General features: G+C 41.7%; 1 protein-coding gene across 1 annotated transcript in view; it reads right to left on the minus strand.

Moving 5' to 3' along the window:
- tln2a (talin 2a) overlaps positions 1-16,642 on the minus strand; it is a 93,921-nt gene that overhangs the window by 23,687 nt on the left and 53,592 nt on the right. The window contains exons 14-29 of the mRNA XM_069675863.1: positions 14,692-14,872; positions 14,422-14,535; positions 14,115-14,223; positions 13,434-13,642; positions 12,163-12,261; positions 11,338-11,505; positions 10,540-10,674; positions 10,072-10,231; positions 6,820-6,986; positions 4,195-4,323; positions 2,685-2,798; positions 2,295-2,408; positions 1,685-1,819; positions 1,241-1,369; positions 959-1,061; positions 5-213 (exon numbers count right to left, since the gene is read on the minus strand). Of these exons, the coding sequence (XP_069531964.1) occupies positions 5-213; positions 959-1,061; positions 1,241-1,369; positions 1,685-1,819; positions 2,295-2,408; positions 2,685-2,798; positions 4,195-4,323; positions 6,820-6,986; positions 10,072-10,231; positions 10,540-10,674; positions 11,338-11,505; positions 12,163-12,261; positions 13,434-13,642; positions 14,115-14,223; positions 14,422-14,535; positions 14,692-14,872 (2,275 nt within the window). The remainder of the gene's footprint in view (positions 1-4; positions 214-958; positions 1,062-1,240; positions 1,370-1,684; positions 1,820-2,294; positions 2,409-2,684; positions 2,799-4,194; positions 4,324-6,819; positions 6,987-10,071; positions 10,232-10,539; positions 10,675-11,337; positions 11,506-12,162; positions 12,262-13,433; positions 13,643-14,114; positions 14,224-14,421; positions 14,536-14,691; positions 14,873-16,642) is intronic.

Genomic DNA, 16,642 nt, shown 5'->3' on the forward strand with positions numbered 1-16,642 from the left:
TCACCTGCGCCAGCCTCTGCTGGCTCTCAGCATCCCCGGGGGAAATCAGCGCCTGCTTGGCCTCATGAATGAGCAGCGCTGAGCCCTCCATAACATCCCGAGCCGAGTCCAGCATGGCAGCAGCAGCCTTGGGGTCTGTGGTGGAGGCAGCCACACCGCGGGCAGCCTGGGCCAGTGTTTTCAGGGCCTGAGCCGTCTCCCTGGCTGCTATCCCTACACACAGATTAAGAGGTGAGAGAGAGTACAGATTAGACAGACAGTCACAATCGGGAAATATTTTCAGCGATGTCATAGAGGACTGTGAAACTTTATCATGTACTCCAGATGTCTGGCATCCTACGTGCACGGGATCATTTTTAAATACAAGTCTTTCCTCTGTACTGACAAATGTGTTGCAAACAGCAGTAAAGAAACAAACTGAAGTGGGTCCAGGAAGGTGTGGAAAGAAGCCAAGTTATACCTAGAAGTTAACAAGATTACTTAAAGAACGTAAACCAGATTCCAGCCAATAGGAGCATGTTTTCTTCAGGACACTAAAGGTAATGGAAGTCTTTGGAAAACACGTTTATAACTGAATAGATCAAAAAACTTCCGCATCGCAAAACAAGCCTATCACAGAGCTATTTGAGATCAGGGCACAATACAAATTGAATGTTGATGCTGTATTCTGGGTAACTGGATTATTTAATCATATAACGGTTATATTCACATGAGAAAGTGTACTGGAGAACAAACAACACTGCAAGATAAAAAGCGTTTCTGCAGAGTTTGCTCACACAATGATAATGATGATAAGTTTCCACCATAAAACTGTCATCAATGCTCATGGTAGCTGATGGGATCATGTTTATTTAAAAACTGAAGTATAACTCCACTTTTGGTGGTGTGAGGGGAAACATTGTGCAGTTCTGAAAAATGAATAGAAAGTTGAGAGAGTCCGTTTAACAGCAGTGCCTACCTGTGTAGTGTTCATTTCCTTGTGCAGCACATGTGAGCAGCTGAGCCATGGAGGATCCCACTGACTTTGAGGTGCTGCCCAAATCCTGAGCACACTTCTCCAACTAAAGCAGAGAGAAAGAGGGATTTAAATATACATTACTAAAAACTAAAACCCATCTGAACCCGGCTACAGGAAAGAGCTGCTGGAAGTCAAACTTAAGCAATTTTAACACCATTTTTAATCTTGAGTTTGGAAGAATGAATCCTGAGTCAGTATTATGTTTCAAAGGAGGTCTCTTACTGATTCTCCAGGGAGTGGTTTCAGTTGGGCGTTCACAGCAGCCAGCTTGGCATCTTGCAGCTCGCTTCTCAGAGTCTGAATGGCCGTGAGCGCAGAGTCGATCTCCATGGGCCCGCAGGCTTCATGAGCCTAGAAAACAAAGGTCTACCGTCACTCACAGTTCACATAGTTACTTATGTTCTACACTCATAAGAAGTGCTCCTTAAACAGAAAGTCCTTAATGCAACAAAAACCATCCTATCCTGAAATTCCATCAAATAATCCTCACTTCAAGGCTCTTTTTATCATTGCCATGAAGCTTATATACATGATGACGAGAGGATCAGTGTCTCTCTGGCATGATCTCAGTGTATTGGTTGCCTTTTTGCATATACTTTGCATATAAAGTGCATTGACCTCCTAAACGCACAGCCACATTTGTAAGTGTATGCATCTGTGCTCTACCTTCTGCGCAGACGTCCTCAGCTCAGCCAGGCAGGTGGCCAGGTTCTTGGCACACTGACCCAGTTGCATGGCTGCAGCCTGATCAGTCACCGTGGGAACAGATGACTTAGCTGAGGTCACCATCTTACTACCAGGCTGCAGAGAGGGAAAATAAACAGGCAGAGAAAATGTTTCATAAAAACAGATTTTTCCTGAGAGCATTAAGGCAGAAAACTAAGTGTTGCTCCGAGCAATAACAAAGAAGCAAGGTTAAATTATGTGTTGGTATTTGTGAGACCCCACATTCCTGTAAGAGCTTTTAAATTGCCACGGAGGAATAAAGCATATAATCCCATCACACCACTGCTTCTGTAACTGCCTGCTTTCACCAAAAAGAGGTTACAGGCCTATTTTCAAACGGATCCCCTCATGGCTCAAACACTATTTATACTTTGTTCAGCCTGGTTCCCGATGTAGGGCTGAAGACTCGATTTGAGCATGGGGGACATGAAGTTTTTACAATCTCATCTCAGGCAAAGGTGAGAAATCAAAGCCATTTTGTGCATTTACGTGTGTGTGTGTGTGTGTGTGTGTGTGTGTGTGTGTGTGTGTGTGTTTGTGTCCACTGCACCTGTAGGAAGTTCTGGCTGGCGATAATGAGAGCTAGTTGTGCACTGAGGTCCTCTGGTTTGGCCTGACTGCCACGCACCCCCTGCACCAGTTGTGGGATATGATCTGCCACCGCCTAGAAACAGAAACATGCATGCACACATATACAACCAGGCTTAAATACAGTTCAAATAAAGACTGTAAATATATACACTATATAAACTTATAGTCTTATAGTTGAAAATACCTCTATTATACTATGTTTTAATCAATTTAGATGCACACAAAACAGCTGAATAAAGTAATGGTCAGTAAGAACATCAAATAAAAACACTGTGGAGTAATTTGTTTGATTAATTAATTAAAGGAGGATAAAGAGAACAATTCTAAACTTAAAAGCATTGATCCTCACCTTGCAGCTCTGCACCAGCTGCTGATGAGCAGCCGTGTTCTTGTTGGAGGCGGCAGCATTCTGAGCAGCAGCGATGGTCTGCGTGGCTGCAGCCGCAGCTTGCTTGGCAGCATTCTGAGGAATATTGAGACATAAAACATCAACATGTAAAATATGGTTACACAGCAGTGCTCTTTCTGGCTCGGTATCAGTCTCTCTTCAACATAAACCAAAGTCATCTGAACATTAAGGAGACAGCTGTTGAGTTAGTGGTATAGTCAGTGACTGAGAAATATGGAATGATATTTCTCTGCTTGTGTTGTGTTTCTTAAAGTTTTAGATGTTCTCTACTTGAAAGATGATAAGATCAAAGTATCTCTTTGAACACAGGCTGTAAGAATCAATTATTAAAAAGGTGTATATTGTGATGCATTTGAGTGTAACTACAATTTTCAAGTTCAAATTGAGGTCTTGTGCCTTGTTTGTCTCATTACTGGGGATGAGAAACATCCTTATAACCTTACAACATCAATACTTAACCTAGAAGACACACAAAATAAACAATAACCCTTTTATTACACAGCTGTGGTAAATATTGGTTATTTCTGGCATTCCGAGGTCTGTTATTTCTCGTAACAGACCGTTGTTATAAAGAACAGACTGTTGCTAGGGATGCAGCTCTAATCACACAATCCAGAGGACTAACTGTAATCATATCAATGCGTCGAAAGAATTCCGGTAAATTTGAGGTCGGATGTTTACAGAGGAAAAAAAAGAAGGGAGACTAATACAGCGGAGAGAAGGCAATAAAGATTAGATGCAAAAACTGAATGTTACGACAGAAAGATCTACAAAACTGAAGACGGCACAGGAAGTAAAAATTAAACAGAACACAGTACGGGATACGGCAGTATCGACACAGAACAGCTTAATCAGATACTACGCTGATTCCTGCGGTCCCGTTCAACAACTAGCTTAGCTCATTATAAAGTGAGTAATATTCGGTCAGTTAGCTCATTTTAGGAAGGCTACAGAGTTAACCTTTGCTATGGACAAAGCTCTCACTGCGAGAGTAACCAACTACTTTTAAACGGAAAACAGATAACATAATCATTTTTCAATTAATAGAATAATTTCCAAATCAATTTTCTGTGTCAAATAATTGATTTTGTTAGTAAAAAGGCGTGTAATAAGTTTCATTGATTCAATATATTATTTTGATGTGGTATTGAGCTGGCAGCTCACTGAGGCAGCACCTGTGATCTTTTGGAAGATCGATTCTCTTTATCTACCAATCCAAACCATTTTAACATGTGAGTAACGACAAACTTAACTCCGTCTGCAACATCTCTGACATTTAATGTTGCTTTCATGCAAAGTGATGCCTCTGTTCCTCCTTTATAGCTGCTGATATTTAGGATAAGTCTCAGTATTAATGTTGTGTTTTAATGTGAATATTTTCAGATACAGAAAGAAATAGCCTCATTCTGAAGTAGCCATCTGTCTAGGAACAAAATGTTGCATCACTGACCTCCAGTCTGTTAATCAGTTTCTTCTTGATCGCGTTCTGAGCTGCAGCGTTGGTGGCCACACGCAGCCCCTCTGCTGCCTCCCTCAGTCTCTGCTGCTGGTCCTCATTTTCTGGGTAAGCCGCCGCGCCCTGAGAACACAAAAAAACACATACAGACAAGTCAGCAAATAAATGACAGGTGAGCAGGATAAGCTATTAAAGATACAAAAAGAGTAAGGCTGATTGATCTTTTTCACAACATTGCCTCCCTTTCTGCAATCCTTTAAAAGCACTCATCACATCACACGCCCAGAGCAGCAGCAGACACACCCACACAACGCCCATCAGCACATACAAGTCATCTTCCAACATCCAATCCAGACTTAATCGCTGCACTTAGACTCGTCTGTAGCTCCTCTTCACTCCAACAATCAGTTCTTTGTTGGCGGGTACTTGTAAAAAAGATTCTCATATTCGCAAGCAGCTCCATTTTTCCACCTGCTTCTGGATCCAGCAGGATGAGGTAACCTGGTTCTGACGAGGCCGATATCACTCAGCACCTCTGCTGTCAGAGAGAGAGAGCTAAGCCTGCTGCCATTAGGTTAATTACTTGGGAACTTGGTAGCTTCACCTGCAGCTACAGAGAGGTGGGTGTGCGTGCAGCAGAAAATCCATGTCATTAAATTAATGTTTAACCCCACAGAAACACCTGGCAGCAGTCGCCTGGACACAGATATCACTAGTGGACAAACACTCAGTTCATGGGCTGAAAGTGTTTTTTTAGCCACATTTGACACAACATTAATCACAGTAAAACGTTGTTGGTGACCAGCTTCAAATTAGTGGAGTTTGCAGCTGTCATCCGCCTGCTGGCGACTGCTGACACCATTTAAATTTAACAGCCAATTTGCATAATTATTAAAAAGTGCTGATTTCCAGAGGAAGTAACATGATATCGCACGCAGGAATTCATAATGTGGAGCTAGCCTTCAAGAAGTAAAGTCTGTCTAACAGCGATACAACACTTTCACAATGAGCGTCTCACTGAGGCGAATCATTACCTGACATGGCCTTTGAGAAATAAGCATAAAGACACTCAGCTGTAAAACTAAACTACACCAGCTCAATTAATCAGTTACCAGGGCAACGGCTGGCTGAGGTCTGAGCCTCCATTGACACGGACAAACATACAGCTGTGACGGCGATAAGTCTGGCATCAAACTCCGCCGTCCGACCAGCTGGAGGGCATCATTTAATTTCCGTGGTGGAAGTGGAGGGTTATTAATATCATTGTGTGATTCTGCAGACAGATAATGAGGATGATGGGGAGAGATAGCAGATAAGAAGTGTGACAAAGCGAAAGTCGCCCTTTAGCAGTCTCAAGTTCTCTTAATGTTAATCATGTTATGATGGAAACTTGTGAATTTAAATTCTGCACGGATCTAAATATTTCAATACTCAATCCGATAACTTTAGACGTATTATACCATTCAGTCTGTACTCTGATGTCTTTTATAGCTGTTGACAAGGAAAAGGTGTATATCTGCACCTCAAACACACTGCTATTAATCAGTGGATTAAACCACACAGTGCGTAAATAAATCTACTAAACAGGATTAATTAAATCTGTCCACTAACATGTTTACACTGGATATCAAACATGGTGCCAGTAAAGCGGCGTCTCTTTTATTTACTCATCTTATTAAAAGTTTAATGAAACAACTTGTAAATGATTATTACGTGCATCATATTTGAGATTAAAGGAGGAAATACTGGCTAAGAGGGTGATAAGTTATATTCATATGTATTATTAATGATTGTAGAAATCTTAGAAACAGTTCTATTACAATTATAGCGTCATAACCAAATACGTGTGACCCATTCACACAAACAGCTATCTATCAGAGACACATCCTGCAGCTGCTACACAGAGAGTCAATTATTTACAACAACACATTCAAAGCACACAAAATGTTTTAACACGGATCAAAATAAATTATCAGCTAAGATCTGTTAATTCAGACAAATTTACTCAAGCAATACAATCAAAGATTCAAGAAACACTCACAAGTGACTAATTCAATGTCAGCGGAATGATTCTCTCACTAATGTTTAAGCTGTGTTGATACTCTGATTTCCAGCTCATCGAGAAAGTTGAACATGTTTGCAGATGTCGACTATGCCATTCACCCCCCAACTACTTTGAGACTAAACCGTAGAATTCAGAAGCTTTCCACTTTAAGTCCAGGCCCTGAATGCTTATTGAAGAAAGTTTGTAAAAGTCAGCTTTTTTAATAATATAACACTTACAATCTCACTCACAATAGAAAGCAGAATAACTTTCCAAACTGCCTTCATGCACACACACACACTCACAGCTTCTCCCCATTCTGCTCTCACTGAAAAGGTCACCCATAATGTACAGAGGAATAAAACTCGGCCCTGTAGACTCTCATCTGGTCTAAAGAAAATGCCACTACTGTGATTAAAACTTTTCAACTTTTTTTTGGGTCAACTGAATTATGCAAGGATTAAAGCTTGTTTTATACTAGCACCAGACTTCAGTAAACTTCTATTTGTTGACAAAACTTGAGACATAAATGAAATAAATATTTCTTCTCCGCTTACATCCATCATGCTTCTTACCTTTGCTGCCTCCACCATCCTTGCAGTGGCGTCAGCCAGCAATTTCGCTGCTGCCAGCAACTTCTTAGAGTTGTCAAGGTCCACCTCGGCCTCAGCATCTGACCTCATGGCATTAACCAGGTCTGAGGTGGCCTGAGCCAGCACCCGAGCCTGACGAACCATCTCCCCTGAGAGGAAAAACAGTGGGTTAGGAGCTGATTAAAAGGACAGAGGCGAATGGATTCGTGGATCAGTCGTGCTAATGAGAGATTAAGTGTGTTAAGACAGTAAAACTCACTGAACATAAATGCATAACATCATTTTTCAGCAATTGTGCGTTTACTTTCATGAACAATGCACTACCGGGGCGCTGGTTAAGCTCAGCGGTTAAATAGTGCGTCCCATATGTAGCGGCCCCGGGTTCAACTCCCACCCTCGGCCCTTTGTCGTGCGTCATCACCACTCTCTCCTTCCCTGCTTCCGACACTATCCAATGCCCCCTCTCTCTCATAAAAGGCCAAAAAACAACAAAACAATGCACTACTAAACTATGCTTGATGACAGGTTTCGTGTGCAGGCTAGACATAGTGATAGAAGTGAAAAAATGCCTGCAAATATAAGTGGAGCAGATAAATGTTTCAACAAACTGCATTGATTTTTAATTCACTGCCACTTAATTAGCATCAAAGGGAGACATTTTAAGTTGTAAATATAACTAATAGTTAGATGACTCACACTGTGACTGTTTGAAATCATAAATGTCAGCACTCAGTAGGTGAAGAGACGATAAAAAAAGAGACAAACATCCCTCATTATCTCATTTCCCTCAGCTCACTGTGGTTCAAATTGTTGCACAGTTGTATTTGTCTTCGTGATCAGATGTGCATAATGTTCCAACTCCTTTGGGTGACTTGTGAAGAGACAATTGGACGTAAATGGTGTTTTTGAATCCCTCAGAATATCTTCCCTGTTTATCAGACTAATGAGGCAAGACAAAAGGGGTAGTTGTCTACGCTCTCTCTGTAAAGCAGACCTGGCACGGCACAAAAGCTGCTCGGTGCTAAGCTTCTATAATTCATGTGAATGTATCAGACGATCTGCCAGCGCTGCACTACAGAGGGATTCACTCTGTTTTTTTCCCTTCACATTTGTACCTGAATGCCAGCTTTGACTTTACCTGACATATTTGACACCAGTTCAAAGACAGAATTCTCCACCTAGCTGCTTGTATTCAGCTGCAGCAGCCAGGTAGAGATTGTACCTGTCTATCGAGCCAATCAATTCTAAGGCTAAGCTGAGAGCAGGGCCGGTGCATTCTCTGTGCATCTCCTTCTATCTTTCCGTCTCTCCCTGCTGTCAGACTTGTAAACATCACTGTCAGCGTTTCTCTGTGGCTTCACCGCCGCTGACAACAGTCCATTCAAACACAGCATCGCGGCAGAGTCTCTGAGGAGAAGACGGGATGACGTGCGATACAAAGAAAGGCATCGACTCAGAGAGGAGAAACTTTCGAGCTGCGTGAAGCAAGTTTGAAAGTTTAGATCATAGAAAGCTGATGAGCTTTTTTATAACATGTTAGCCAAAGGAGGAGAATTAAGACTAAATATCAAGGCTGAACCTGACTCAGGTTGAACCTAGGACTGCGTACATGATAATATACAAAAAAAAAAAAAAGATCGATCATTGAGCTCTGCTAACATACCACCAGTTAAGTTGGTAAATGAACTGTAGTTATATAGCGCTTTTCTAATCTTTCAACCACTCAAAGCACTTTTCCACTACATGTCACATTCACCCTTTCACACACTGATGGCAAAGGCCTGAGTGCCAATCTCCAATCAGTATCTATGCACATAAAGGGTTCAGTGTCCTGTCCAAGGACACTTCAACACGACCGGCCACAGTCACCCGATATTTGCAGGCAACAACTACATCACTAACATGAGTGTACAGCCATGCTGGAATGCTTTCACACCTTACAGCTTTGGTCCAGTCTTTCAGACTTTACTCGGAAAGTCCAGTTCGTTTGGACAGCTGAGAACACACATTCAAACACTAGGGACCAAACCAGAACCGTTTCCAAACGAATCATGGTCTGGTTCGATTCAGGTGAGAACATAAACGGACTCGGTTTGTTTGAAGTGGGGTTGTAGTATGAGATACTTATCAATAGTAAGTGTACTACATACAATGGATGCCAGTCAGCACAGCCCCAGTGTTTAGAAACCAGCCAGAGTGCCAGCACGGAAGCTAGGCTATATGCTGCTGCAGATAAGGTCAATTTCACACGTAATTTATCCACTTAAAAGGACGTCTCACCTAAAAATTTAATAGTGGTTTCAATTGTACGCTATATTTGAATATATCACCGCGTTTCACTTTTCAGTAAGAACGCCTCTTTATTTAGCACTACTTTGTGTGGACCGCAACACATACGTGTTACTACGCCTGCAGCGTACGGTGTCGGTCAGCTGTTTGTGTCAGCGGTTCGTAGAAGAGACAACAAACTAAAGAAAATACAGTATTATGTAAACGACAAAGTGCCGTTCACGGTGGGGACCAGAGGACCAGACGCCGTATGTCAACTGTTTGTGTCAGAAAGTGCAGAGGCTAGCACAGACTGAAATCAAACGTGACTTTTCTGAAGATATCACAGCTGGTGCTTGATTGTCTTTTTCCCGGACTGTTGACACAAAAAGTGTCCTGATTACCTAATAGATTAGACCGAGCTCTGCTGAGTGATCATGGTGTTAGATAGCAGTGGCTAGCTACGCTAAATGTAAACATCAGCACTCCAGGTGCAACACGGATCATTTCTCTGAAGAGGATTACACAAAACCAACGCCAAATGGTCCAGCTGGACTCTTGCTTGCTCTTCACGGTGGAGACGAGAGGATACTTTTATAAACCAGAGAACACAGAGGAGGTAGGTAGACAGAGAGACAGGGGAAAACTCCTGCAGTTGTTTGATGAGTTGTTTCATTCATCTATCTGGCTCTAGCTTTCCTGATGGTTAGGTACAGCATAGCTCTTTAGCAATAGTCCAGCTGAAAGCAGCTGTTCTACTTTCAGAAATGTATTTTCAGTTACAGGACAATCAAACAACCTGCCCCTGAATCTGGGACTGCACATAATTATTTAATAAAAAACAAAAGCACTTCAATTTCAACAAATTTTAACCCTTTTATAGCAGTTTTATAGCAGATACCCACAATGGCAAAATATGTGTGTCTCAGCTTTTCATCTCTAAGCACTATCCTTGTTTGGACTCACCTGCGTCTCCCATGGAGCTGAAGATGCTCTCAGTGACGGTCATGATGGTGTCCGTGGCCTGGTCATAGCGCCCGATAGGCTCTCCTCTGGAGGTGTACTGACGCACATGTTGCAGGAGATCCCCCAGAGCCTGACTCACCACGCTGGCTGCAGCACTCACCTTCAGTACAGGAGACACACATCATCAACTTTAGTGCTGTAAAGCCGTCTTTATCTGCATTATTCCCAGCTTCTTATTCCAGCAGGCTGGTTCGAGGCACACTGGACTCATTATCTTCATTGCTTCTTAAGCCGGGTGTTAGTACATGAGCAGAGTACACGAAGTGGTTTCAATGTAAAAGCTTGAGGATTAGTCAGCTGATTTGCTGCTAATTAGATTTTTTCTGGGTCAAACTTGTCATATACTTTTTTATCTCCTGAGTTTAAGAAGTTCAGTGCACCACTGGTCTACACATTAATAAAGCTGACCTGTTTGAGGAGCTCTCCATCCTCCGTGGCTGAGAGGCAGGCCTGCACGCAGCTTTCCACTGAGCGATCCACCAGCTTTCCAGCTTCGATTAACTGCTCCTGGCAAACCGGCGAACTGATCGTGGGACTCACCACCTACAGCAGTAACGAGGTTAACAGGGAAGAAGGAAGAAAAGACATTAAGAAGCAGATTTCCAATGTAGGGAAATAATGGCATCAAAGGTTGCCAAAGCCATCAATATTTGAAGGATCATTACATTTTCTGCAGTTTAAGTGTGTAAAAATCTCTAACTTCGCTAATGTGACTCCAACATATTCAGTAAACTCACTGCTCAGTCTTTACTACATTCAATCACAAACAGAAAAGACAAAAGAAGAGGAAACCACGACATTAAAAGGGTTTCAGCAGATGTTTTCCATTGCCTGCCGTGCAAAGAAGTGTGGATTTGTTTAGTAAATGTAGCTTTTCAGAGTGGGAGCCGGGAGGGCATTTAAGCTAATTAGAAACATGTGGGTTGTACAATTAAAGATGTGCAAATATAATGAGGGCACGGGGTATTTAACTGGGCCTTGGTGCATCCTGATGAATTCACTCTTTAAAAAGAGCTGTTTTAGCTGCAGATAAATCACAGGTTATTCTAATATGTGTGGAAAGACATCTAAGTCTACCAAACTTGACGGGACATCCTGCTTATGACAAACAGCAACTGGGAAATGATTGTCTTGTACCACACAAACAGCTTTAATTACAGCTTCCTGGATTTACTTTATGGAACTGAATGGATATTATTCTTGTACCTTTGCACATGCCACCAGCTGCGAGGTGGACAGGGCACACTGGGTGGCAGCAGCAATGACTCTGTTCTGAAGCACGGTGTCCTCCGCGACCTGGGCCACATTCTTGGCCTTCAGCACCAACATGGCCGCAGCGTTGGCCACTGCTTTGGCAAGATTCATCAGGATGTCCTGCAACAACAGGGGGGGAAAAAAATAACTCATCAGCAACATTTTACACATGTACCGTCTGTCCGAGAACATTATTATCTCATTCTCATACACAGATAAAAAAACAAACGCATAGCTGGCTTTTGAAATTTGCAGTTACGGTTAAATTATTGCACATTACAGCTCTACGTTAGAGGATCATGTCTGTAGACGGGAAGCTTAGAAACATTGTGCAGAAGTGGGACGTCTCTCTGCCATCTTGTTAAGTAGTTAAAGATGTTATAAAAAGCTCATTGATGTGCTGCATCATCAATTCTAATTAAGAAAAAACGACTACATATCTGCACAACTCATCATTACTGAATAGCTACAAAATGCTATAATAGAGTCCAGTACTGCGTAGTGACAGGCTTGATTTGATTTCTGCAAAAAAACATTGTATTACACGAACAATCTAGAGTCGGCCAAGTATGAGCTACATGAAAGGAAAACACAAGCTTTCAGTGACAGCTAGAATAATATTCAACTCAAACAGAGTTAAATAGAAATAAAAGTTATTGAATAATATTTCCATATTCCCCTGGTTACAATGTGTTTCTGATTAAGTTACTGGCCTGAGTTTCTTTGACCGTTACACAGTGTGATGATGATAAATGGTTTAAAGGGGTGCAGCTTTACCTGGAATCTCTCGTCCGTCTCGCTCTCTCCAATCTGGCGCAGCAGGTCTCCACTGGCCTGCCCGATGCTGCCTGCTGCTGTCAGCACAGTCTGTCTGGGCTGCAAACACACACATAGAGAGAACCATCAGGATGTTAACGCCTGATAGGAAACTGCATCATCTTGAATCCTAATATATGGCTTCTACTTAACCTGTACAGTAATTTACTGTAGTGCATGCTGCATCCAAAAAACAACATCATCGCTATTAGAGTTTTTTTATGCAGTTTACATATACAAGTGTGTCATACAAAACTCATAACAGTGATGAATAGATGGTAAACTCCATTAATCTGCATCTCTTCCTCCCCCTGGCCTTCAGGTTACAAGTTATCTCTCATGCAAACTGTGCGAGTGTGTAGAGCTCAGGGGTGTCCCAAAGCTAGATAGGCCCGTGCATTATGCAGATTACCCGCCATCAACTGTACAGAACATTAACTTCTGAATGATACTCCCACAACAAACAACTAATAGACTTCCAAACAGTGAGAACATTACAGTCCTGCAACACAAGTAGATGCAGGCTACATCAGCGTGTGAGTCTTTTTATGCAGCTTTTGTTTCCATAAAGGCACAGAATTCCTACCATTTAGCTTAGCCTCAGTCTGAGCTCTTTACTTAGACCGACCTGGACAATTCAGTTATTCGAAGCCGGCCAGCAGCACAGGATAATTTAATTAGATGTATTAGTTTTGAGGACCAGGAGAGACACTCCATTATTAACAGACCATATATTGTCTCAGAATAGAGCTCCTCCGCTGCAGATTTGATTAACTTTTTTAAGGTTGTCAATTCGGATGAAAGAAACATTGTGTAGACGACCAGATACACACACACAGACTCTGGCATTTCGAGTAACACAAATGGAACAATGTTTTATCGCTCCAGAACCGTGCTTGGCTTTCACACATTATTCTCCGTCTTTCTCTCTTTCAACAATCTTTTGTCTTTGTCTGTGAGCCATGCCTTCCTTTTTCCATTTGGTTTTGGCTCAATATACTGTGAAATAATTGTTTTTTATTTTACATTTCTACTCCAATATCTATCTATTTTATCCTGCAGACAGTATTTGCTGCCACCTTCGACCTGTCAAACACAATGGTAAGGACAAGGAAGGGATGAAAAATGCTGGTTTCAGAGGCAAAATAAAGATAAACTACATAGACAATATAGTTTTACTTATAGATACAAAATATACAGTATGAAACAGGGTTTTAACCATCTTTGCTCACCTCTCCAGAAGCTGGCTCCACGGCCTTCAGCAAGTCAGACACAGCCCCTGCTAGAGTCCTTGCAGCCCTCATCAGGTCATTACCCCCACCAACATCGTCCTCCATCAGCGCAGCCAACAGCTTCACACCCTTTGACATTTCTGTCAGGTTGGAGGAGATGGTGGTGATGGCGCAGCCCACTGCTGTGTAGTCTGTGTCAGTAGGGTCGCCTGAGAGGGGTAGAAAAGACAGAATAACAAATAAATAAACAAAAATATTAATAAAAATACAGCATAAAAAAAGTCATCCCATTTTAGCACAATGGAAAAAAGTGCGTCCAACCAACTGAAAAAAAGGAAAAATGTCAACTTGTAATGGCCAAATTTTCACCAAACCACAGCAGGATATAAGGGAGCGATTAAATTTTATACAGGGTCTCCAATGATGTTAATGAATTGCAGACGACTGGAAAGGTTCTGCTTAAAGTTCTTAATTGGCCAGATAATTTTAACTTAGCAGAAAATAGAACCCCTAAAATCTCCTTGTAAAAATGTGGGCACGTCTCACACTTTCACTGGTTTCATTAAGGGTTCCTTTAAAGTATATAAGAGAGCCTAGCACGACTAGCATTATTTTATTATAAGTGAAATGCAGTAAATCCAAACAGCACACATTCTGCCGAGTCATATCTGTGCAACTGACCAGCTGTGAGGTTGACAACAGACGCTGTTCCCGCAGTGATCGCGTCGACCTGAGAGTGGATCTCGTGTTTTGACTCATCCATCTTGTTCTGGATCCAAACCTTGGATGCCTGGGAAAACAGAGGTAGACCTCATCAAAGTCAAAACACCGCATGCATAAAATCCTGCCACAGCGAAGCTGTCATGCTGCAGACAGAACTATTATTTATCACCAGTCCAACAAATAGTGTGATTTTATTCTGTTCTATGGCTGTTTCACGGTAAAATAATACGAGTCTGTGGATACGTGTATGTGCGCAGTACAGTACCATGTCCTGGCCTAGTGGTGGCAGGTCGTCGACCTCCCCAAGGTCAATCTGGGCCTTCTGCACTGCTTGCATACTGGTGTTAATGGTTCCCATCAGAGCCTGTTGTGCTGAACTCTACACATTCAAGAAGATAAACAGATTGTTTCTGTCATCTGTCCACCATAAACAACAACACACAACAACATACAAGATATTCCTACTGTACATAAAAGGACATCATCTGTGAATGAAAAACACACATCATACTGAGAGCCATTTTGCTCCACTTACCAGTGGGGGCATGTGTCCGCGGTGCATTTGACCCATTGTGATCTGCTGTTGAGCAGATGGCATGGTGCCCATGCTGAGCGACTCCGTTCCAATGGAGCCGGAGCGGATCACTCCTGGCAGCGCCACAGAGCCATGCTCCACCCGGCCCACACGATTAAACTGCTGCTGAAGGATGGTTGACCTGCAGGTACACAAACAGGCAGATTATACAGCATCAATAAATGTTAGAATCAGGTTAGAATCATTTATCATACTTTAGATTCACGTCACACTGTCATTGCAGTTTTCAACTCAAGGAGAGAAAATCTTAGTTAAAGTGGACTTGTTTGATAGACTCGAGTCTCACACGGATCTATTTGAATGTTTCAATTGCAGTGACCGGTGCAGGGACTGACTGGGTTTCCAAGCACACCTGCTAATTTTGTTAATAAAGGCACAGTGGCCATAATAACCACAGGGAATGAGGTGGAATATAAATCATTGGGGAGCCGTGATTAATCATCATCCTCTCACCCACTCAAAAACTTGCTCTCACAGCTTTAAAAAAAAAAAACAGTGGCAATCACAGGAGAGCATTATGGAAAGGCAGAAAAAAAGACTGCGACAAGTTGTCAAAGTATAAAGAAATAATGTTGTCAGGACATAGAGTGCCTAGATGTAAATACACAGTCCTAAAGATCTGTAGCACTGCTGCACTTGTAATGCAAGTAATTTGCTATTCTAACCAACATAGCCAAAACATGGACCCTACACATGTGGTCACATTTGGACTATTTGTTTTATTGAGATATTACTTGTATGTAAGATTTAGTAGGCCTCTTATATGTAAAATTATACATGTGTAAAATGTTTTGACAGCATAACAAAACTAGGGAGAAATTCAAACACCATTTCGCTAAAGCTAACTAATGACCTAGCTTACTGTTAGCCACAGCTAAATTTGGCTACCATCTCTTTCTGATTAGTTTCTTGTTACTGAAAAGAAAAAAAAGCAGTTTAGTTTGTTATATAATAGAAATGAGGCACTGGCTTAATTAGACCATAGCAAAAAGGAAATGTCCTTTTTAAATAGCCTTCTTCTAAAATACTTTTTTGGCTAGCTTAGCGCAGTAGCTATCACCACTCTCTGAGTCACTAACATCCATTTTTTCTTCATTCTTATGACTGTTCACAGGCTTGGTCTGCTTAAAGAGGCATTTAATGTACACATTTTTCCATTCAATTTAAATTAAATAATGTCAACAACAAACTAAAGCATACAGCACACATACAGCTAGGCCTCATTTTTGTATCTTTGTGTATTCATCTGCATGTCATGGTTGTGTAATGTAGTTACATATCAGAGATGGAAAAAGTGCAGAACAAATGATGAAAAAAACTAAACAAAGAAGACTAAGAAAAGTAGACTAAAAAAAGGCAAGTTTCTGTGTCCTAGCTGAGTCGAGTGGGTTTTTTGTGAGAGATTTAACACCAGGCATTGTAGTTGTGTTCACTTGTGACAGTGGGCCATAAACACAAAGCAGATCGACACTGCAGAGTCTTCCCATTGTGTTCTTGTACAAGACAGAGCTTTGTTGTGTTTTTCCTCTGATAAGGCCTTCCAGAGTTTGGCTCGCTGCATGTTTGCAGTATTAAAGCCTTTTTGCCTTCAGTCCTGCGCACAAGCCCGGAAAAAAAACTACACACAAAAACAATCGCAGCAAATACTCTCATAGTTGAAAGCAGGAAAGCAATATCAATTGAGGCTAGACAGGAAAGAGGGCTTCAGTTACGCACTGAGAGTCCACTGTGAATAAATGTGGTAATACACATCTAATCAGGAAATGTTCAGATAAAGCCTTTGCTTGTCCAGCGCAGCAAAATTTCCTCATAACGATTATCTCTGCAGATAAAGTCCAGCTGAGGAGGTGTTCATGTAGAGAAATGAGGCCCTGTTAGATGGATCTGTGAG

This window comes from Semicossyphus pulcher, unplaced genomic scaffold, assembly GCF_022749685.1.
Source record: "Semicossyphus pulcher isolate SPU_LCO1_2020_fin unplaced genomic scaffold, fSemPul1.0.p SCAF_1, whole genome shotgun sequence".
In the NCBI taxonomy this organism is placed as follows: Eukaryota; Metazoa; Chordata; class Actinopteri; order Labriformes; family Labridae; genus Semicossyphus; species Semicossyphus pulcher.